A 22,395-nucleotide genomic window follows, 5' to 3' on the forward strand; every position below is an offset into this window, starting at 1 on the left:
AGCCTGGTGATGGACACCCCAAAATCCCGCTGTGCCTGTTGATGGAGGTGTCTGGGTGATGCTCTCAGGCTGGGGCCGTGCCTGGCCCCGTGCCCCGCTCTGGGGCCGGACCAGAGCCCCATCCCGAGATGCTTCCCGGGGGCAAAGCGACGCTCGAGCGCTGGCGGGGGAAGGTGGCGACGGGCACGGAGCGAGCGCTTCCCCCACTGACCACGCTCACGCAGCAAGTTGCAGCTGTAGTTTTATTTCTTTTTGTGAAAAATAACAGGGTTTCCAGGGGAAAAACCCCCACCCAGGGCTCAGCCCTGGATCCTGCCCACCCCAGCACGACCGCGGGAAGGAGCAGGGCCGACGGTGCAGCATCCTCAGGGCAGGATCCGGCTCCTTGCCGGGACGGAGCGAGGGCAATCCCTGTGGCTGGGAGCAGAGCCGCAGGACGGGAGGACTTGGGAGCATCTGGAGGCACCGGGTCGGTAGCCAACGTTTCTGCTCTTGCCTCCGGGACGGAGCACTGACCCCAGCTCAACGCCCACCACGCTCGGTGCCGGCATGCCCGTGCGTGGGAGCGCCGGGCCATCGGCAGCGCTGGGCCCTGTGGCAGCGCCGGGTGCTCGGCCCACAGCCACGGTCAGCTCGCAGGAGATTTCCATCGTCGGCAGCTTGTGGAGGGTTTATTTTCCTTTTTTTTTTTTTTTTTCCTTTTTTTCCTTTTTTTTAATAAAAACGGTCTTTAGGTCAACTGCTGGCAGCAGCTCTGAGCAGAAAGCCCCTTCCTCCAGAGTCTGCTTAAAAAAGAGTTCAGAAAGGGTCAAATATTGACCAATAATGGTTTTGGCTGCATTTGAATCTTGATTGTGGCTTCTGCAATGTACAGCAGGGCGGGGACGGACGGGACGGGACGAGGTGGGGGACGAGTTTTTCCCTTAGTCAGCAGGTTTGGTGACCAGGGAAAGGGGCTGCGTTTGCAGCACGGCCAGGGCAGCCTGCGGGGAGGGGATGGCGGCCGCGAAGGACGGAGGCGAGGCCAGGAGAGCCGTGGAGGGCACCGAGGTGAAGGGGATGGGTCTGGAGAGGAGCGAGGGCGGGCTGCCGAGGCTGGAGGAGGAGGAGGAAGAGGAGGAAGAAGAAGAAGAAGCAGCTTTGCCCGAGAGGAAGGCGGCCGAATGCACGGCGAGCTGAGCCCTGGCCTCCGGTTTGGTGGTGAGCGAGAGGGGCTGAGCCTGTTCCGAGTGGGTGGCGGCCGGCGCGGCCGGGGATGCCAGGGCGGCCGATGGCGTGGCGGGCGAATCCAGCATGCTGCCGTGGGAGGACGCGGGGCTGTCGCAGGGTTTCTCGGCCGGCAGGTACTGCACGCACGGCTTCTTGCTCTTGGATGCCAGGGAGCCTGGGAACAACGGAGGATGGTGTGAGCGGCTGGAAGCTGGAGGAGGGAGGAGGCTGGCGGGGGGGATACTCACTCTCCGTGTCGTGGCTTTGCTGCTGGGCCAGCTTCTCTCGCTTTCTCTTCTTTTTCTTGCCCTGGAAAATATTATCAAGTCCTTATCACAGAATCCTTCAGGCTGGAAAAGCCCCTCGGGATCATCGAGTCCAACCCTCAGCCCGACTCTACAAAGTTCTCCCCTACCCCACATCCCCCCACAGCTCATCCAAACGGCCCTTAAACACCCCCAGGGGTGGGGACTCCACCCCCTCCCTGGGCAGCCTATTCCACTCTCTGACCACTCTGGCGGGGAAACATTTTTCCTCCTGTCCAGTCTGAACCTCCCCTGTTGCAGTTTCAAGCCGTTCCCTCTCGTTCTGTCACTAATTCCCTGGGAGCAGAGACCAGCACCAACCTCTCCACAACGTCCTTTCAGGGAGCTGCAGAGAGTGATGAGGTCTCCCCTCCCCTTCTCCTCCTCACACTGAACAGCCCCAGCTCCTTCAGTCGCTCCTCACAGGATTTATTCTCCAGGCCCTTCCCCACCTCGTTGCCCTCCTCTGCCCTCGCTCCAGCCCCTCGAGATCTCTCTCGGATTGAGGTGCTTATGTGACTTTCTGCCACCAGAAAGCCCTTGGGGGCTGTTTGACAGATGAGAAATGGTGCTGATGGTGCCCCAGAGCAGCTCACGGGGCTGCAGGAGCCACTGATGGGGCAGAGCATCCCCAGGGACTCAGCGCCATCACCCCCAGCACCCCTAACACCGACAGCACAGCCAGCACCCTCCCACCAGCCAAACCCCTGGGAGAGGAGCCATCCGGGAACCCGGCACAGGAGGGGAGGCCTCCTCCCGGCCGCTCCCCGCCGCCGCAGGGCTCGGGGGGGCCACACTTACGTAGTTGTCCCGCGCCGACCACGTCGGGTAGAGCTGCGAGTGCAGCTGCCGCTCTTTCCGCGCGAGCTCGTAGTACTTCGCCTGCTCCTCCCGCGACAGCGAGTGCCACTGCAGGGGGAGAAGAGACCACGCTGGAAACTCCAGAGCCACGCTGGAAACCTCAGAGCCACACTGCCAGTCCCAAAGCCACGCTGCAAACCCCAAAGCCATGTTGGAAACTTCAAAGCCAGGCTGGAAACCTCAAATCCACACTGGAAACCTCAAAGCCACGTTTGAAAACCTCAAAGCCAGGCTGGAAACCTCAAAGACACACTTGGAAACCCCAAAGCCAGGCTGCAAATCCCAAAGACACACTTGGAAACCTCAAAGCCACGCTGGAAACCCCAAAGCCACGCTGGAAAGCCCAAAGCCACGCTGCTGGTCCCAAGGACACACTGTCCTGGGGCTGCAGAGCTCCTAGCCCACCCCATCCCCTTCCCACCCAGGTCCCCACCATCTCCCTGGGACCTCCAGGGCTGGTGATGCCCCAGGCCAAGGGGCCAAACCATGGGGAGAGGTGGCGTAAAGGGGGCTGAAAGCCATTTTAAGGTCACAAATGGGGCAGCACGTGGGTGTGAAGCTGATGCCAAGGGAAGTGTCCGTACCCGTCTGCCCAGGATCTGGTTGATGGCAGCACTCTCCTTCAGCGTGCACTCGGCCACCACCTTGGCCCTCATCTCCTTCATGTACAACATGAAGGCGTTGAGAGGCTTCTTGATGTGGGGTTTCTTCTCCTCCTCCTTCTTGACAGTGACGGGGGATTTCCTGCAACGAGCGGGACGGCGGGTCAGGACCTGCCCTGCGCCACACAGGGCACCCAGGGGATGAGCTCCTGTCCCGCCCCCCACTCACGAGTTGCCTCCGGGGCTGATGCTGGGCTGGGTGGGTTCCTGCTTCACGATGGGCGAGACGATGGTTGGGTGTGGGATGCCCGAGGGGTGCAGCCCGTGGGTGGGTGGCGGGACCATGTGTGGGGAGAAACGGCTGGACATCAAACTGCAGCGGAAGAAGTGAGAGGGGAGGGCTCATCAGCTCCCCAGGGGCACCAACAGCCCCCAGTTTCCACCCCAAACCCTCCTGAGAACCTCCTGGGTTAAGAGACCACCAGTCTTACTCCAGCTGGGGGTCTGGTTTTACACTGGATCCTGCCCCAGCTTGTGCAGGATGGTAACATGGACCCAACTTAAGCGATGCCCTGAGTCCACGGGACGTCACTTTTCCCCCACCCATGGGGACCACCCAGCACCCTCCTGGGGCTATTTTTGACTGAGGAGGCCATCGCAACCTCCTGGGTTGTGCCCATGCAGGTCTCCCCAGGAGCACCCACTGCTGACGCTGCTGCGGGGCCGAGTCCCGCATCGTCCTCAGGGAAGTGGTCAAAAACCCACTGCCAGCTCCGGGACACCCGGGAATGGTCCCTTGTCCCTGCCGAGACCCACCTGGACATGGAGGCGTTCATGGCGAGGGCGGGGTAGGGGTGCCGAAAGCCGCCGGGAGGGATGGAGTACACGGGCTGGCCTTGCCTGCAAACGCACAATCTTTAGTAGAAAAAATATCCCTCCCCAGTTCATGGGGGCCCTTGGACTGGTCTCTGGCTGATCTCTAGCCTGATGATTCCCAAAATTTCCAGCAGTGGGGAGCTCGTCCCTTCCCAACCCCCCCGGGAGCTCTTGGCATCCCACTGAGCTTGCAGGGGAAAAGTGGGTAAAGTGGGAAGAGGAAGAGGGTCTCGGGGGGACGGGGGGCTCACAGGACACGGAGGTGGGTGTGAGCCCCCAGCCCAGGGTCAAGCCCATCCTTACTGCGGCACGAGCCAGCCCAGCGGGTGCGGGATCTGGCCCACGGCTCCTGGCGACAGCGGGTAGTAGGGGGGCAGCTCGGACGGGTGCGGCGGCCGCGGGATTCCTGCCGGGGGGGGGGGGTGGAAGTGGTGTTAAACACGGACATGGCGGCCTCTGAAGCACCCTGTTGGCCTCCAAGCACCTTGTCTGCCTCCCATCTTCATCCGAGTACCCTCCCTTTGAGCACCCCGTCTTCCTTCAAGCACCTCACTTCCCTCTGAGCACCTATTTCCCTCCCAGCACCCCATTTCCCTCCCAGCACCCCATCTCCCTCCCAGCACCCATCTGCACACCTGGAGCACAGGGAGAGGATGCTGAGAGAACCATAATGGAGACTGGGGGGATCCCCACGCACCCCAACCAAACCTGCCACCAGGCAAGGACCCATCCCCGGCCACCGGCTCCGTCCCCTTCCCACCCCCCAGGGACCGGCCTTTGAAAACCACCTGGGAAGCAGCGGGACCATCCGGCAGAGAGGACCCTGTTCCCAGCACGGCCCCGATACTGTCACGGTCCCTTTGCTCACCCAAACGTGTCCCATCTCGGCCGATGTCATCCCCCCCACCTCGTGCTCACCCGTCTTTGGGTCGATCTCTGGTGAGAGGTGGCCGGGTGGCGAGCCCGGCGAGAAGTGGTCGTTGCTGTAGGTGATGAGCGGCGTCAGCGGGTGCATGTGATGGGCGTGTTGCACCACCGGGACCTTGTTGGACTGTGGGGCAGCGAGGGAAGAGCATGTGGGAGAGCGAAACAACAGCCACCCCCCCCTAAAGAACCCCCTCATGGGCATCGTAGCAACTATCTTGCCCAGGTGGCCAAGAAAGCCAACGGCCTCCTGGCTTGTATCAGCACTAGTGTGACCAGCAGAAGCAGGGAGGTGACAGTCCCCCTGTGCTCTGCACTGGTGAGGCCACACCTGGAGGGTTGTGTCCAGTTTTGGGCACCTCAATCCCAGAGAGATCTCAAGGGGCTGGAGCGAGGGCAGAGGAGGGCAACGAGGTGGGGAAGGGCCTGGAGAATAAATCCTGTGAGGAGCGACTGAAGGAGCTGGGGCTGTTCAGTGTGAGGAGGAGAAGGGGAGGGGAGACCTCATCACTCTCTGCAGCTCCCTGAAAGGACGTTGTGGAGAGGTTGGTGCTGGTCTCTGCTCCCAGGGAATTAGTGACAGAACAAGAGGGAACGGCTTTAAACTGCAACAGGGGAGGGTCAGACTGGACAGGAGGGAAAAATGTTTCCCCGCCAGAGTGGTCAGAGAGTGGAATAGGCTGCCCAGGGAGGGGGTGGAGTCCCCACCCCTGGGGGTGTTTAAGGGCCGTTTGGATGAGCTGTGGGGGGATGTGGGGTAGGGGAGAACTTTGTAGAGTCGGGCTGAGGGTTGGACTCGATGATCCCGAGGGGCTTTTCCAGCCTGAAGGATTCTGGGATTCTGAACATCATGGGGGGGCCAAAGTGGGGTTTTCCCCTGGGCAACCCCTCCCCGTGGTGGGATTCAGCTGCTCTTACCAAGTGTGCGGGCGAGGGCGAGCGGCTGTCCTTCAGCGTGGCACCAGCGGGCACGTCCAGCAGCGGCCACTTCATCTGCAGGTACTGCAGGAGAGCTGGGCTGATGCCCTCCGCCAGCCCTGAAACACCCCCCAGCCCCAAAACACCCCCCAGCCCCAAAACACCCCCCCAGCCCTGGCTGCACACTCAGCCGGGGACACCCCAACCCATGGAGGACACCCTGGGCTGGTGGCAAAGGGGTTTTGGGGGCACATGGGGCTGTTTTCAGCCCTGTGCACCCCTATGGGCCCCATAAAAGGTTCCAAGCCCCAAATCCTAAATCCCAAATGATGCAAATCCCAAACCTCTGCCCCAAATGTTGCTAACCCCCCCAATCCCAAACCCCATATCTCTACCCCAAATGGTGCTGTCTTGCCAGGAAGCCCCAAGCCCCCACATCCCCTCCCCGCAATTCCCCACCCGCCTGCACCGATACCAGCTCATCCTACCCCAAAAAAGAGACTTTTTGGGACACAGCATCACACAAGCCTGGGGGGCTCAGCCCCAGGATGGTCTTTGTGCTGGGGGGTGCCCTCCCTGTCCCCAGTCGCGGGGGCACTGGCACCAACCCCAAATTGCCGGGGTGCAAGAAACCATCCCCGTATCGCAAGGAGGGGCGGGGGAAGGCAAATATGGGGCTTTTGGGGTTTTTTTTTCCCCTCTCCCTGGGTTAAACCTTGCTGCGACACAAGGGTTTGTCTCCCTGGCACTGGACGTAAGCAGCCCCCGAAAGAAAGGTGCTTTGTGTTGTGTTTTTCGGCGGAGGGGGGCCGGAGGCATTTCCCGGCAGACGGCGGGAGGGAGGCGCGTCCCGCGAGATGCCGGGGCTGGGGAATGTGGCCTGGACGGGCCGCAGCTGCGTGCAGGAATTTCCCCGCCGTACAAACCTTCCTGATCCGAAGCAGCTGGAAGGAAAACCCAGCGAGGAGCTGTGGGGAGCGTTAACTCTTCCACGGCTGGACAGACGCATCCTCGCCTGCATTGCCTCCTGCAGCCCCCCCAAATGTCCTGTATCCCCCCCCCACATCGCCTCCTGCTTTCCCCCAGTCTCCAGCATCCCTTCCAGCATCTCCAGTACCCCCCTGCATTCCCTCCTGCACCCCCCATCCCCTCCTGCATCTCCAGCACACCCCCGGCATCATTCTGCATCTCCTGCATCTCCACCTGCACCTCCAGTATCCCCCATCTACCTCCAGTATCCCTCCTACACCTCCAGTATCCCACACTCCATCTCCAGTATCCTCCCCCCATCCCCAGTACCCTCCCTCCATCTCCAGTACCCTCCCCCCATCTCCAGTATCCTCCCTCCATCCCCAGTATCCTCCCATCTCCAGTATCCTCCCCCCATCTCCAGTATCCTCCCCCCATCTCCAGTATCCTCCCTCCATCCCCAGTATCCTCCCCCCATCTCCAGTATCCCACACTCCATCTCCAGTATCCTCCCCCCATCCCCAGTATCCTCCCCCCATCTCCAGTATCCTCCCTCCATCCCCACTATCCCCCCCCATCCCCAGTATCCTCCCTCCATTTCCAGTATCCCCCTTAAATCTCCAGTATCCCCTCCTGCACCTCCAGTACACCCCCCCATCCCCAGTATCGTCCCTCTACTCCAGTACCACCATCTCTCCACCCCCAGTACACCCCCCCTCCATCTCCAGCACTTCTCCCAGCATCCCCCCAGCACCCCCCATCCCAGCCAGCACCCGCACACACCCCACACCTCTGTGCAAGCCACAAACCCCCCAACACATCCCAGCAAAGACACGCCGCCGCGTACTGGGACGCGCTGGGAGCCACGGGGACAATCCCGCTGCCAAACTGGGGCCACCCCACGCCCATGGCACCACCGCAAAGGCGCCGCAGGGAACCCCCCCGCCCGCAGCGTGGTCCCAACGAGGAGGATTTCCCACGGCCCGGCCGTTCCCGCAGCTGCTGGCGCAGGGGATCCTCCCCAAAACCTGCTTCACCGCCTCAGATTTTAGAGATTTTTGGGGAGATTTTTGGCACTGCCAGATCCACGGGTGCCGGGGACCCGTAAGCAGCCGCAGCCCTCGGCTGCTCCTCGGAAGGCCGGTCGCGGAGGAGGCAGGGAGCCAGGGCGCCGCGCGCTCGGAGCACGCTTGGTATGCGAGCGGCCCCGTGACCCGCGCGGGCTCGCGCCGTGACCTGCCGCGCACCCTGCGCCCCCCGCTACAGGAGGAGCCGCTTTCCTGAAGCTCTGGGCTTTGATGCGTCCTCCAAATCTGGGTGATCAAAGCTGCCGGGCTGCGGCGGGGAAGCCCCGGGCTCTGGCTGCCGTACAACTCCGGGCTGCTTCCAAGGAGCCGAGCGCTGCTGCTGCCGCTGCCCCACGTGCCACCGAAATGCAGCGTCGCATGGATGGGGAGAGGGCTTGGGCGAGAGATGCTCCCGGGGTGGGCTGTGGCAGCATCCGCGTCTGGGGGGGGACGCCTCAGGTGCCCCAACATCCCCGTGGCCATGCCAGGGTGACATACAAGGTGCCCAAATGTCCCCGTGGCTATGCCAGGATGACAAGGTGTCCCAACATCCTCGTGGCCATGCCGGTGTGAGGTACAAGGTGCCCCAACGTCCCCGTGGCCGTGCCAGGATGAGGTACAAGGTGCCCCAACGTCCACGTGGCTGTGCCAGGATGAGGTACAAGGTGCCCCAACTTCTCCGTGGCCATGCCAGTGTGAGGTACAAGGTGCCCCAACGTCCACGTGGCTGTGCCAGGATGAGGTACAAGGTGCCCCAACTTCTCCGTGGCCGTGCCGGGATGAGGTACAAGGTGCCCCAACTTCTCCGTGGCCGTGCCGGGATGAGGTACAAGGTACCCCAACATTCCCATGGCCGTGCCAGGGTGATGCAGGGGATGCCCCAACGTCCCCATGGCTGCACTGGGACAATGAACAACGTGCTCCAACATCCCCACAGCCATCCCACGGTGACACGTTATGGTGCCCTTGAGCATCCCCACAGCTGTACTGGGGCCACGCACGAGATGTCCCAACATCTCCATGACGGTGCATGCAACGCCCTGGGCATCCCCACGGCTGCGCTTGGGTGACACGAGATGTCCCGACACCCCCATGACTACACCCAGGGTGACATGAGGTGCCCAGAGCATCCCTGCAGCCACACCAGGGTGCCACACGGGACACCCCAAGATCCCCACGGCTGGGCCAGTCCAAGACACGAGATGCCCCGAGCATCCCCGCAGCCCCGCTGGGACGACGCGCGTGGTCGCCCGGCAGCCCCAGGGCCGTGCCGGGGTGAGGCAGGAGATGCCCCCCGCGTCCCCGACGGGCGCCTTCGGCTCCGCCTCAGCGTCCCCTGCCCGCTGCCCCCATCACAAAGGGGGCTTTCTCGTCTATTCTGTAAGCGGAGAAGCCGCTGGGGGACGGCGGCTGGGGAAAGGCCGGGTATATAAAAGGCTGCTTCTCATTTTGAAGCCGTTTCAGGAGGCCGGGGAGGGGAGAGGAAGGGGGGGGACCCTTTCAAAATATACAAAGAGGGGGGGAGCTGGCGAACGGTTCAGTGGTAATGTGGAAAAATGAAGGGCCCCCCCCCTCCCGCCTTCCCCTTGGCCCCTGCCTGGACACAGCTCCCACTGTACCACCACGTGCGGGAACCGCGCGCGAGCGGCAGATTGGAGCTATTTAAAAAAAAAAAAGAAGAAAATAGTTGAAAATCGGTCACATTCCAGAGAGATTAGAGCAAGTTCTGGTTCCTCGTTACCAGCCACCCCACAATTAAAAGCAGGGAGTTAACCCCTTCCCTGCCAGAGCTGTAGGACCACAATGAAGTCTCCTGTCTGTCTGTCTGTCCCCTCCCCGGGGAGGGGGGAGCCCCCACCAGCGGCCACCCCGTGGCCCCAGCGGCCGGAGGAAGGGGTGGTGGTGGCGGCGTGCCGGGAGCCAGCGTGCCGAGGGGGGGGGTCGTGCCGCACGGCAGCGGCGGCAGCATTTCGCCTCCGCGCTCGGGGAGGAGGCGCAAACGCCGTGGGATCCCCTAATGCCCAATTAGGGGCTTTAATGAGCGGATTTCCTCTTCTCTCCTGCGCGCGCGATCCCAGCCGAGACATTTTCCCTGGGAAGGGGGAAAAGCGCTGCTGGAAGAGGCCTGGCCGGCAGCAGGGCTGGCGCTGTGTGTCCCAGCATCGCGGGGCCTGGCATTACGTGTCCCATTGTTGCATGTCGTGGTGTGGCACGTCCCAGCGTTGTGTGTCCGGGCATCGCGTGTCCCAGGATTGCATGTCCCGGTGTTGCATGTCCCAGCGTCGCGTGTCTCGGCATCTCATGGCCCCGGATTGCACATCCTGGCGTCTCACGTTCCAGGATTGCACATCCTGGCATCGTGTGTCATGGTGTTGTGTGTCTTGGTGTTGTGTGTCGTGGTGTTGCATATCCCAGCGTTGTGTGTCTTGGTGTTGTGTGTCACGGTGTTGCATATCCCAGCGTTGTGTGTCTTGGTGTTGTGTGTCGCAGTGTTGCATATCCCAGCGTTGTGTGTCTTGGTGTTGTGTGTCGTGGTGTTGCACACCCCAGCGCTGCGTATCCCGGCGTTGTGTGTCTTGACGTCACATGTCAAAGCATCTCAAGTCCTGCTGTTCCACTGGCATCACGCGTCCCGGTGTTGCATGTCCTGGCATTGCATCTCCCGTTGTGTATCCCGGTGTTGCTCATCCCGGTGTCCCATCTCCAGGCACCACCCGTCCTCCCGACATTGCACATCCCAGCGTTGTGCATCCCAACGTTGCACATCCTGACGTTGCGCATCCCAACATCCCGACATTGCGCCTCCCAACGTTGCACACCCCAACACCCCAACGTTGCACACCCCAACATCCCAACGTTGTGCATCCCAACGTTGCGCATCCCAACATCCCAACGTTGCACATCCCAATGTTGCACATCCCAATGTTGCGCATCCCAACACTGCACATCCCAACATCGCGCCTCCCAACGTTGCACACCCCAACATCCCACCATTGCGCATCCCAACGTTGCACACCCCAACATCCCAACATGGCACACCCCAATGTTGAGCATCCCAACGTTGTGCATCCCAACATCCCAACATTGCGCATCCCAATATCCCAATGTGGCACACCCCAACGTTGAGCATCCCAACGTTGCACACCCCAACACCCCAACATTGAGCATCCCAACGTTGCGCATCCCAACATCCCAACGTTGAGCATCCCAACATCCCAACGTGGCACACCCCAACGTTGCACATCCCAACGTCGCACACCCCAACATCCCAACGTTGCGCATCCCAACATTGAGCATCCCAACGTTGAGCATCCCAACATCCCAACGTGGCACACCCCAACGTTGCACACCCCAACACCCCAACGTTGCACACCCCAACATCCCAACGTTGCACATCCCAACGTTGCACACCCCAACGTTGCACACCCCAACGTTGCACACCCCAACATTGAGCATCCCAACATCCCAACGTTGCACACCCCAACATCCCAATGTTGCACATCCCAACGTTGCACACCCCAACGTTGCACACCCCAACGTTGCACACCCCAACGTTGAGCATCCCAACATCCCAACGTTGCACATCCCAACATCCCAACGTGGCACACCCCAACGTTGCACACCCCATCGTCCCGCCGTTGCGCGTCCCACCGAGGTGGTGCAGGCTCACAGCAGGCTCCTCTCCGCTGGGCCTGGCGCCCACCAGCCTCTCATTTTAGGAGAGAAAAGGTCCGTTTGGGACCCGAGTTGCCATTTTCCTGGGTAAAACCCCACCCACGGGCGCCGCAGGGGGAAAAGCCTCCGCGCTGGCTTTTCCCTTTGCCTGCGCGTGCTCCAGCCCGGAGCCGACCCCGCAGGAACCACCGGCCGCGGAGAACATCCAGGCAATGCCGGCACCTGGCCGCTTCACCCCCATCCCCAACCCCCCCGGGGCGAGCTGGAGAGCAGCTGGGGAAGCATCTCGCTGGCACATCCCCCGCGTCCGTCCCTCCCGCCCCACCTCCATCCCCGGGAGCCGCCGGGGGGACGGTGACCCCAAATCCCGCATCCCCGTGCCATCGCCTTTTCCAGGCGGAATTCCCGGGGCTTTGCAAAGCCTCTGGGCTTGGCGAGCCTGAACACGGCCCCGCCGCAGCCCCCGCCGACCCCCCCAGCCCTCCTCGCTCCCAGCCTGTTTACACAGCTGCGGGATAACTGACAGCTCGCCCTTCCCCCTCCCGCCTCCGCTCCGGCCCTTTTTCCCCAAAATACATCCCAAAACCTTGCAGGGGGAGAAGGGAAAGGCCAAGCATGAGGCGGAAAATTGAGTTTTGTGGGATGATTAATGGAGCCCCCAAAAATCTTTGTCTGGGGGTTGGATGCTCCAGTCCCGTCGCATCCCAAGATCCTGGCGCTGAGCAGCATCCCTGTCTCGTTTGGGCTAAAACCAGCCAAATTTTGCTTCTGACAGCTCAGGGGGTCAAAGAGAGATGCGATATTTGAAAGAAATGGGTTTTCTAGGCTTGACACGTCGTCTGGTTTGATAAAACTCTGAGTCTGGGAGCAAAAAAAGCTGGAAATCCCCCAAATCTTCCCCAGCGGGAGGTGCCTGGGGCTGCAAACCTGGGGATGCTGTGGGGGAGGTTTTGGTGTAAAGTGGGATGTGGGAGGGGGGCTGCAGGTGGTGAGCCCCAAAGTGGGGGGGGAAGGGGGGAGAAAGGGGGGGGAAAAGGGGGGGAAAAGGGGGGGAAGAGGGGGGAAGAGGGGGGAAGAGGGGGGAAGAGGGGGGAAGAGGGGGGAAGAGGGGGGAAGAGGGGGGAAGAGGGGGGAAGAGGGGGGAAGAGGGGGGAAGAGGGGGGTAAAAGGGGGGGAAGGGGGGAAAGGGGGGAAAGGGGGGAAAGGGGGGGAGAGGGGGGGAGAGGGGGGGAGAGGGGGGGAGAGGGGGGGAAAGGGGAGGGAAACGGGGAGAAAGGGGGAAATGGGGGAAAGAGGGGGGAAGGGGAGGGAAAGGGAGAGGAAAAGGAGGGGAAAAGGGCAAGAAAGGGGGGAAATGGGGGAAAAAGAGGGGGGAAGGGGGAGGAAGAGGGCAAAAAGCTCCTTCCGGAAGGCAGCCACGGGCCGTGGAAAGCGCGGGGGCAAGTCCAGGAGCCGCGGGGACTTTTGTCCCCTTGGAGCTGGAAGTGACGGCAGGGAAGGGGCCGGAGAGCCACGGGCAGGGGGGACCCAGCTTCTCGCCTTCCTGTGCCGGGTGTCGGGTGTCCCTGGCGCTCCAATAAATCACCTTCGTGTCAAAGAAAAGGGGGGGGGAACTGAAGAGCATCCCAGCCCCGCATCCCCGCGCGGGAGCCGCCGCGTTCCGCTTCCCTGGGGATAATTAGGGAGGGAGAAATCCCAATTACAGCTGGGATTTACAGCCCCAGAAACAAGCCGTAAATCCTCCCCCCCCACCACCCTCCCCCGCCTCGCTCCCCTCCGAGCTGCTTCCCAGCCAAATAATCTCCTCCAGATGTTGGCCACAAATGCTGGGCTGGCGGTTTCCAGCGGGGACGAGACCTTTTGGGGGGTCTCCTACGTCCCCGCATCCCACCAAGGAGAACCCCAAAAATTCCTGGTGGGGTTATTTCTTTTCCCCTTGGGGCTTTTTAAAGGGCTGCAAAGGGGCAATACGGGGTGGGGGGGGGGTGATGCTGCGTCTCGGGTGGTCCCCACAGCTCGCGTTGTCCCCCCCTGGCATTTCTAGGGTGACCCAGCTCAGGCAAAGGCCATCCCAGGTGGGGACACCGATTTGGGGGTGCAACGGGCGCAGCACTGGGTGTTTAAAACCCCCGGATGAAGGATGCTTGACCATTCCCGTGATGCAACCCAAACCCATCAGCACGCGGACCCCGGCACAAACCGGGTGGGAAATGGAGACAACACCGGGACGGGAAACCAGAAAGAGTGGCTGGGAGCTGAAAAATAAGCCCCAAAAAACCCCATTTGGGATGAGCTCAGAGAGGTGGCGCTTAAAGCCGACCTCATCTCGAGCCACAGATCCCCGCGTTGCTGCACCAGGGGCGCCGGCTGGCATCTGCTGAACAGCTTGGCCCCGGCTGTGGCACCCCGAACAGCTTGGCCTCACCCATGGGCGCCCCGAGCATCCCTCACCATGGGCACCCCGCGCATCCCTCACTATGGGCTCCCTGCGCATCCCTCACCATGGGCGCCCCACGCATCCCTCACCCATGGGTACCCCGAGCATCCCTCACCCATGGGTACCCCGAGCATCCCTCACCCATGGGTGCCCCGAGCATCCCTCACCATGGGCGCCCCGAGCATCCCTCACCCATGGGCACCCCACGCATCCCTCACCCATGGGTACCCCGAGCATCCCTCACCCATGGGTGCCCTGAGCATCCCTCACCCATGGGTACCCCGAGCATCCCTCACCCATGGGTGCCCCGAGCATCCCTCACCCATGGGTACCCCGAGCATCCCTCACCATGGGCGCCCCGCGCATCCCTCACCATGGGTGCCCTGAGCATCCCTCACCCATGGGCGCCCCGAGCATCCCTCGTGCGTGCACCCAGCCACGGAGCAAGACAAGATCGGCGCAAGCCGGGACCCCCGACAGCCAGCGGTTCCCTCCCCGCTCCCCAAACCTGGCGGCAACAAGTTTTCCGCGCTGCCCCGAGGCTTTTGTCTGCAGCTTTCAGCTCCCGTCCATCACGCTCAATGGCTCCATTCATCCCGCATTCAGGCGGCGGCTGCATCCGCGCCGGGGGAATCCCAGCGGGTGCAAAGGGCTCATCCCCGCCCCGGCAAAAAAAAAAAAATCCCACCGGCTCCGAAGCCCCCCCAGAGCATCCCTGGGGATACGACACGCCCTGTCCAGTCAGGGAAGGGGTTTTTAAGGGACTTTCGCACGTGTTAAATGTTTAAGATCCCATCCAAGGTGTGGGGATGATGGAAAAAGTCACTCGAAGCTACACTGATGTGGAAATTTGGGGTGAAGAGGGTCCTGTCACTGCACCACCGGACACAAACCCCATGATTTTGGGGGCTGACACCTCTGGAGATGCATCTCTGCATCCCGCCGGGTGACATCGCGCCCAGGCTCGGAGGAGCACTGAGGGGGTCCTGTACCCCCCGGCAGCACCCACGGGACACCGGCTCAGCCGGCGTCAGAGCCCGCTGACCTCCCCTGCCCCCTGCCCCGGCTCCGGGCGGGATTCCCACGGCTCAGGGATTCCCGGGGTGCACGCACGGGGTCACATCGCTGCCAAAAACCACCCCAAAAAAGAAGCAAGCCGTGAAGCCACACACCACCATCACCCCTTCCTCCTCCTCCTCCTCCTCCTCGGAGTACTTTCACCCAGCCCATCACACCCCAAACCACCCCCTCTCCCCCCAAAACACCCTCAAACCCCAATACGAGCACGGAGAGACGGGACACGGCGCAAGCTCAACCCCCCCCCCGCCTTTAACCCTCCTCTTCCTCCGGCCGGGATGCGCCGGGCGCTTCTCTCCGGGTTCCTCTTTCCCCCGCTCCCGCCAGCGACTTCAAGGAAGAAAAACTAATGAAAAGCAGCTGCTCAGAATACCAGAAAGATGATGAATGCGCGTTAAGTCCCCTTAACAAAACCAGGTCTTATGAGAGTCGCCCCGAGCACTTACTTCATTGCTTTAATTTGGGAATCGTGTTGGAAAAGGGAGGGAGGAGGGAGAAGTTGGGGGGGGTTAGTGGAAACCTCCTGTAGGTCTCATTTAGCCCAAAAAAAAAAAAAAAAAAATCCAGGGTAATTAGCCGAATAGCATAATTAAGGAGGAGACATAAAGGGCCCATTGTGTGCAAAGGCTCAACAGGCAGGAGCACCTCGGAGCGGGGAAACTGAGGCACGGGAAGGGTTCGCTGCCGGGAGGGATGTGCTCGGCCCGGCAGCTGCACGGGGCGACGTGAAGAAACCAAAAAGTGCGAAAAACCCTTTTTTTTTTTTTTTTTCCCTTAATATTTTCCAGGTGGAGAAGGAAGCCTGCGCTGCTAGGGGGGGGAAATCCCAACTAAACCAGCAAATCCCAAGGAGGTGCCCGGAGCTCGGCTGGGGAAGGACGAACCACGGCGGTTAGAGGATGCCGAGCGCTGAGCGAGCCCCCGCAGCCGAAAAAAGTCCCCCCCCCATCCCAACACCTCCATCCCACATCCCAAGGAGCGTGCGCCAAAACCCTCCCCGCTCAGCCAGAGCTGCCGCCGGAGCCTCCGGCAAGACCCGCCCGGTTTTCGGAGCAACCCTCTTTCTTGCCAAAAATCTGTATTTTAATCATTTTTCTTGGCAGCCGCGTGTTTAAGAGGATATATTTTCTTTTGCAGACAGATATGCCTCTGTATTGCAGCCCGCGTGGGGATCGCGAGCTCATCTCAGGAACGGGGGAAAAAAAGCCGAAACAAGTCCAGGTTATGGTTTTTTTTTTTTTTTCTCATTTATTTTGGGACCGCAACCCGCCAATGTGCATTAATTACAGCGGCGTGGCATCGCTGCGTGGCGCGGGGAGCTGTTTGGGTGCCTCGGCTGAATTTCCACGCCTGAGGAAGGTTTGGGTTTATTTAAATACTCACCTCCAGACTTGAATTCCTGGGGTTAAACTGGGTTTTTTTTGGGGGGGGGGGGAAATAATGACAACCCCTGCAAGGTTTTTTTTATCCGCCAACGCGTGGTCTCGCCTTCGCCTCCCCGGCGGTGCTGTGCCTGGTTTGGGGATGCTGAGCGGCTGATTTCCCTCCCTCCCCCTCCCTGAGCTGGGGAGCGGAGGAGGATCCTGGGGTGCAATTTTGCCCCGATACGGATCCAATTTTGCCCCGATACGGATCCAGCTTTTTCTGAGCTTGGGATAAAAGGCGCCGGCTCCAAATGATCCCGACGGGATGGATCCAGCGTGGCAGCAACACGGGTTTGATTCCATCCAGCTCGTGGTGCTGGTGTGTGCCCAGAGCTTTTCCTTTCCGTCCCACCTTGGGTATCTTCATGTTTTGGGGAATCGCAGCTCCGATGATCCCAGGGAGCCAAACCCAGCCTGAGGGGTCCCCAATTCCCGTTCTTGGTGCAACTGTGAGGAAAGCCAGGCTAAAACACTGCTCTGAGCAGCAATGCCACCCTCACGCCCTGCCAAATTCCTCCCCTGGCTTCGAGGAGCCAGAAAAAATACCACCCCGGCCAGGAATCGCCAGAAAAATGATACTAAAGGGGACACCCCAAATTTCAGGGTCCCGTTTGGAAACAACACGGGCGATATCGGAGCAAAGTGAATTCATAAAGGGCACGAGCACCCTGTCGCTTCGGTGCCCCTCGGCTTTGCACGGGGATGGAGGCGGTTCGCCTGCTTTGGGGCGTGCGAAGGCCTCACGTTTCCAGATTTTTAAATGTTTTCCAGATTTCTAAATATTTTGGAGCGGAGGTGCGAGAACACCGGCTTGCCTGCCTGTTACTCCAAAAAAAAATCCTCCAGTGGTTCCACCGCTGCTGGACATCCACGGACACGTCCATCCCCAGCGTCCTTTGCCCACCCAGCTGCCTCCTCAGAGCATCTCCCAGGCACAGAAATTATTTGGGTTTTGGGGGTTTTTTCCCCCCAGATCTTCCTTTTTCACGCGGCAGAGTCACACAGTTCAGTCGGCAGCGCCCCGGCTGCACGACGGCGAGGATGCCACAGCCACCGGGATGGCCGGGTCCTGCGGATCAGCTCGTTTCCCCCCGATGGATGGGGGGGAAAAAAAAGGAGACAGGAAAAAAAAAAAGCTCCCAGGGCTGCTCGGTGGCCTCCTGCCTCCTACCACCTCTGCGCTTCACGTGTTGGGTCTTGCCTCGAAGCCTCCCGGGATGAAGGCGGGCGGCGGATTTGTCGGTGCAGGGCTCGGTGCCCTCAGGTGATGCTGGGCCCGGCCGGACCCGCTCCGGGATCGCTGGCGTGATGCTGTCCCAGGATCCAGGGGATCCCTGTGCCGCCGCTCCGGTGGGAGCTCGTGGAAAGTGGGGGGGGGGTTTGCTGACCGGCGCAGAGCTCAGACGCTTTCATTGCACGAGTGGAATACGGCGAGGTCTCACCCTGCCCCGGGCGGCGCAGCAAAACTCGGCTCCGAGAGCCCTCGCGTTCGCATCGAGACACGATGTGCACCCGCAAAATCCTCCCAGCACCCCACGTTTGCCCCCACCGCGATGCCCCTCGCTTGCTCGGCGCCCCCGGCTCAGCTCTGCACAGAAACACCCCAATCCAGCAGGATTCGGCCCCAATCCGGGGTTTTCCCATCCCCACTCATCCCTCCAGCCCTTCTCCAAGCTCAACATCAGCCCCGGGTCCAAAACCAGGATGCAACATCAGCTCCTTTCCCAGCCCCTCTTAATTAATCCCCCATTCTGGGATTCATTAAATCATCATTAGTGGCTGTTTTCTACCAATCCCAACCCCAGTCCCTTTTAATTATTCCTTATTCCTCGCCGGTATTTGGGATTGTGGCCAGTTGTGCATCATCTCCAAAATGTAGTAATACCAAAAGTGACAAATTGGGAATATAACCTTTATCCAGCACCCGGCTGCCGGCCAAACACGGGGATATTTATGTAATCCAGCAGCCGGCCGGGGCCCCCCGCCCTCCCCGGGCTGGGATTCGCGCTCGACAACCATTCAAACCAGTTGCTTCAATAAAGCAAAACCTCCAAAATATAGAAAACTCTCCCCGCGACGCCGCTAGAACGCAGGATCCCGGCCGGTGAGCCCGCACCGGGGATTTTAAGCCATTTTAGTTGAGGCAACTTTTGCCATCCTATATATATTCCATATGGTAACACGGCTTCCTATAGAGCCCGGGGAAATAACGGGCTTAAAGCCATCAGGTGTCACCACCGCGGCTCTGGAGAGAGAAAAAACACCCAGAAAAACGGAGAAATAACCCCCAGAAAAACGGGAAAAAAACACCCAGAAAACGGAGGAATAACACCCAGAAAAACGGAGAAATAACCCCCAGAAAACGGAGAAATAACCCCCAGAAAAACGGAGAAATAACCCCCAGAAAACGGAAAAAAAACGCCCAGAAAAACGGAAAAAAAACGCCCAGAAAAACGGAAAAAAAACGCCCAGAAAACGGAGAAATAACCCCAAAAAATAACCCCAAAAAAACCCGCGCGTGGCGCGACGCTCCAGCCCGGGATGCGGCGGGTCCCACGGCCGGGCACCGCATCCCTGCCGAGGGGGGGGGGGGGGGACACAACCCCCCCAGGACGCCCCCAGGGGTACCGGGAGGGGAAACTGAGGCAGGTACGGGTGCGTACGGCGCAGGTTGTGTTTATAACACCAGTTTGCATTTCTGGCCCAGGTTGGTGTTTGGGGGGGTTTGGGTGCAGACCGGACGCTGGTGAGGTTGGGGGGGTCAATCCCGCTGTCCTTGGCGCCCCCCCCGCCCCCTCCATCTACCGCTCACTCAATTTGCTTAATCAGTTTTCTCGCCGCCAGGGAGGGACAGACAATGTCAGCCCATTAAGAGCTTTAAAAAGTCGAAGGGAGCCCTTTTAAATGAGAAAAGCGGCGCAGTCAGGGTCAGGTTTCGGGGCCGGTGCCCGGAGTGAGACCCCCCCAAACCTCCCAACCCCCCCCCGGGGTGCATCCCCCTTGGAAGGGGCAAAGTGAACCAAAAATAAGGGGAATAAACCCAATTTCTTCCTTTTTTTTTTTTTTTTAGCACCAGGCAGTTGCTTTCCTTCGGGACGGGGTTTGGCCCAAACCGAAGTGGGGTCTGAGCATCCCCAAAAAGGGGTCTCGGGGGGGGGGCCGGGGGTCACTTACGGTGCGGGCGCCGCCGGGGGAGAGGGCTCCGTTGGCGAGGTAGGGGCTGCCCAGCTCGGGGAGCATCAGGAAGGGGTAACCGGGGTACGGGGGGCCCTTAAAAAACCCCCCATCTTGCTGTCGTCTGACCACTGGGGAGAGAAGAAAGGGGGGGTCAGGAGACGGTGGGGAGGGGGGGGATACACCCACGGAGAGGGGGGGGTGTGTTCCCATGGGTAGGACCCTCTGGGGGTGCCCAAGTCCCTTGGGGGGGGTCCTCGGTTCTTCTGGGGCGTCCCAACTGCTGGGAGGGGGGGGGGGGGGGCGGTCCCCGCGGGAGGGGGGTCCCAGCGGCCGTTCCTCCGGGGGGGTGTCCCGGTTGCAGAGGCGTGGGGGGGGTGGGGGTGTCATGGGTCTGACCCCCCCACTTGTGGGGGGCGAGGGTAGCTCCCTCTGGGGGTGCCCAAGTCCCTGGTTCTTCTGGGGGAGGGTCCCGGCTGCGGGGGGGGGCGCGGTCGCCGCGGGAGGGGGGTCCCGGTTGCAGGGGGGGGAGGGGGCTGGGCTGGCAGAAGGGGGGGTCCTGGGACTGGTCGCCCCCCGGGAGGGGGATCCTGGCTGCATGGGGGGTCCCGAGGGGCGGTTCCTCCGAAGCGGAGCGGGGGGGGGGGGGGTCCCGGTGCTGGTCAGTCCCGGAAAGGCCCCAGCTGCGGCGGGGGGTCCCGAGCCCGGTTCCTCCGGGGAGGGGGAGGGGGGGGTGGGCACTGGTCCATCCATGGGGAAGCGCCCGGGGGCCGGTTACCGAGCGGGGGGGCGGGACCTGGGGCCGGTAGGGGCCAGACTCACCGCGGGGGGGAGGTCGGGACCGGTTCCTCCGTGGGGGGAGGACACGGGGGGGGGGTCCCGCCCGCAGCCGGGGGCGGAAACAAAGAAGTTGCGAAGTGTCGGATGGTCCCGAGGGGATGCGGCGGGGACCGGGAGCGGGGAGGGGACCGGGAGGGGGGGGGACCGGGAGCGGGAGCGGAGCCGGTACCTTCTGCCAAATAGTCCCGCGGCTTCTGGAAACTTTCCCGGGGCTGCGGGGGCCGCTCCGCCTGCGGGGAGAGGGCGGTGAGCGGGGCCGGGCGGGGGTCGCCTCCCCCCCCGCCACCCCTCCGCCACCCCCCGGGCTCACCTCGGAGTCGGAGCCGGTGCCGGTGCCGGTGCCGGTGCCGCGGTTCTCGGTCTCGCTGACCAGGGAGGACTTGAGCTCGTCCAGGTCCCCGTGGGCCGAGCCGCGCCCCGCGCCCTTGTCCTGCTCCTCGCCCTCGTCCTGGAAGGCGATGAGCTCGTCGGGGGCCCCCAGGTCGTCCCCCCCCGCCGGTTCCAGCTGCGGCATGGTGGGGGTCCGGCCCCGCCGCCCGCTCCGGCACCGCCGGGCCCCCGCCGCCGCCGCCGCCGCCGCCCGGGAGGGTCGGGAATGCGCGGGGCGGCGGGGGGAGGAGGAGCCCGGCTGCAAACCGACACCGCGGGGCAGGGCAGGGCGCTCGCACCGCCCCACCGCCCGCCACCGGCTCCGCCGACCGGCCCGGCCCGGCCCCGCTCCGAGCGGATCGAGCCCCTGCCCACGGGGCGACAACCGACGGCGTGTCCCCGCCACGTCCCGGCGCGTCCGGGGCCCCCATCCCACCCACGGTCTCCCCATCCCATCTGTGTTCCCCCCATCCCGTCCAGGGTCTCCCCATCCCATCCAGGGTCCCCCCATCCTGCCCAGGTCCCCCCATCCCGTCCAGGGTCTCCCTGTCCCATCCGGGTCCCCCCATCCCATCCAGGGTCCCCCCCCATCCTGCCCAGGTCCCCCCATCCTGTCCAGGGTCTCCCTGTCCCATCCTGGTCCCCCCATCCCGTCCAGGGTCCCCTCATCCCACCCATGGTCTCCCCATCCCATTCAGGGTCTCCCCATCCCATCTGTGATCCCCCCACCCCACCCCACCCCATCCCATCCCAGGGTCCCCATCCCACCCACAGTCTCCCCAGCCCATCCAGGGTCTCCCCAGCCCATCTGTGTTCCCTCCATCCTGCCCAGGGTCCCCCCATTTCATCCAGGGTTCCTCTACCCCACCCAGGGTGCCCCATCTGAGGTTCTCCCAACCCACCCAGGGTGCCCCTCCTATCTGGGTGTCTCCAACCTATCTGGGCCCCCCCCATCCCATCCAGGACACCCCATCCCATCTGGGTACCCCCATCCTGCTTAAGTTCTCCCTTCCCTGCCCATTCAGGTGCCCCCACCCTATCTGGGTGCCACAGTCCCACCCAAGGTGCCCCCACCCTACCAGGGTGTCCCTGTCCTGCTGGGGTGCCCTTATCCCATTTGGGTGCCTCCGTGTAGCAGGAGAACCCCCATCCCACCCAGGGTGACCCTGTCCCTCCAGGGTGGCCCTGTCCCTCCAGGGTGGCCCTGTCCCACTGAGGTGGCCCCATCCTACCCGTGCCCCCCACCATACCTGCCCCCAGTCTGCCCAGGTGGCCCCATCCCACCAGGGTCTGCCCGTCACCCACACCAGCGGGATGCTCAGAGAGGGGTCCCCATCCCACCCCACACCAGGAGCAGGGTGCCAGGGTCCCACCACGGTGCCCGTGCAGCTCTGAGCCAACCTGGAGGACAGACCCACTGGAAAACCCTTTTCCCCTCTTTTTTCTTGCAGGGTGGGCTCCTTCCCCTGTGGCGGGGACACACGGGTGGGACGGGTGCTCACCCTGCTGCCCATCACCCAAGAGGCTGCCGGGATGGCACCAAATGGGGCTTCATCCAGCATCTCCGAGCAATTGGCTTCATCCCACCCCATCACCCACAGCCTGACCGCAAACCCCACTCTTGGGCTGGACTTGCCACCTCCCCGTTTCACCAGACACCGGGGACAG

General features: G+C 62.2%; 1 protein-coding gene across 1 annotated transcript; it reads right to left on the reverse strand.

Annotated features, from left to right (window-relative positions):
- Positions 1-228: 228 nt before the first annotated feature.
- Positions 229-20,941, reverse strand: TCF7L1 (transcription factor 7 like 1). Its single transcript, XM_074852047.1, has 12 exons — positions 20,669-20,941; positions 20,528-20,588; positions 19,519-19,649; positions 5,696-5,779; positions 4,772-4,904; positions 4,157-4,259; positions 3,794-3,877; positions 3,207-3,350; positions 2,960-3,119; positions 2,316-2,423; positions 1,458-1,518; positions 229-1,384 (listed from the first exon to the last, which is right to left on the reverse strand). The coding sequence occupies exons 1-12, from the start codon at positions 20,870-20,872 to the stop codon at positions 924-926; spliced, it is 1,734 nt and encodes a 577-aa protein (XP_074708148.1). The 5' UTR covers positions 20,873-20,941; the 3' UTR covers positions 229-923.
- Between the last annotated feature and the right edge of the window lie 1,454 nt (positions 20,942-22,395).

Source organism: Strix uralensis, chromosome 28, assembly GCF_047716275.1.
Source record: "Strix uralensis isolate ZFMK-TIS-50842 chromosome 28, bStrUra1, whole genome shotgun sequence".
Lineage (NCBI taxonomy): Eukaryota > Metazoa > Chordata > Aves > Strigiformes > Strigidae > Strix > Strix uralensis.

Bases quoted from the DNA above. Each gene is read 5' to 3' on its own strand.
- TCF7L1 (XM_074852047.1), bottom strand. From the start codon at position 20,872: ATGCCGCAGCTGGAACCGGCGGGGGGGGACGACCTGGGGGCCCCCGAC. The intron at 19,650-20,527 runs GTACCGGCTCCG...TTCTCTCCCCAG, and splicing joins GCGGGACTATTTGGCAGAAG to TGGTCAGACGACAGCAAGAT. The intron at 4,260-4,771 runs GTGAGCACGAGG...CCCCCCCGGCAG, and splicing joins AGAGATCGACCCAAAGACGG to GAATCCCGCGGCCGCCGCAC.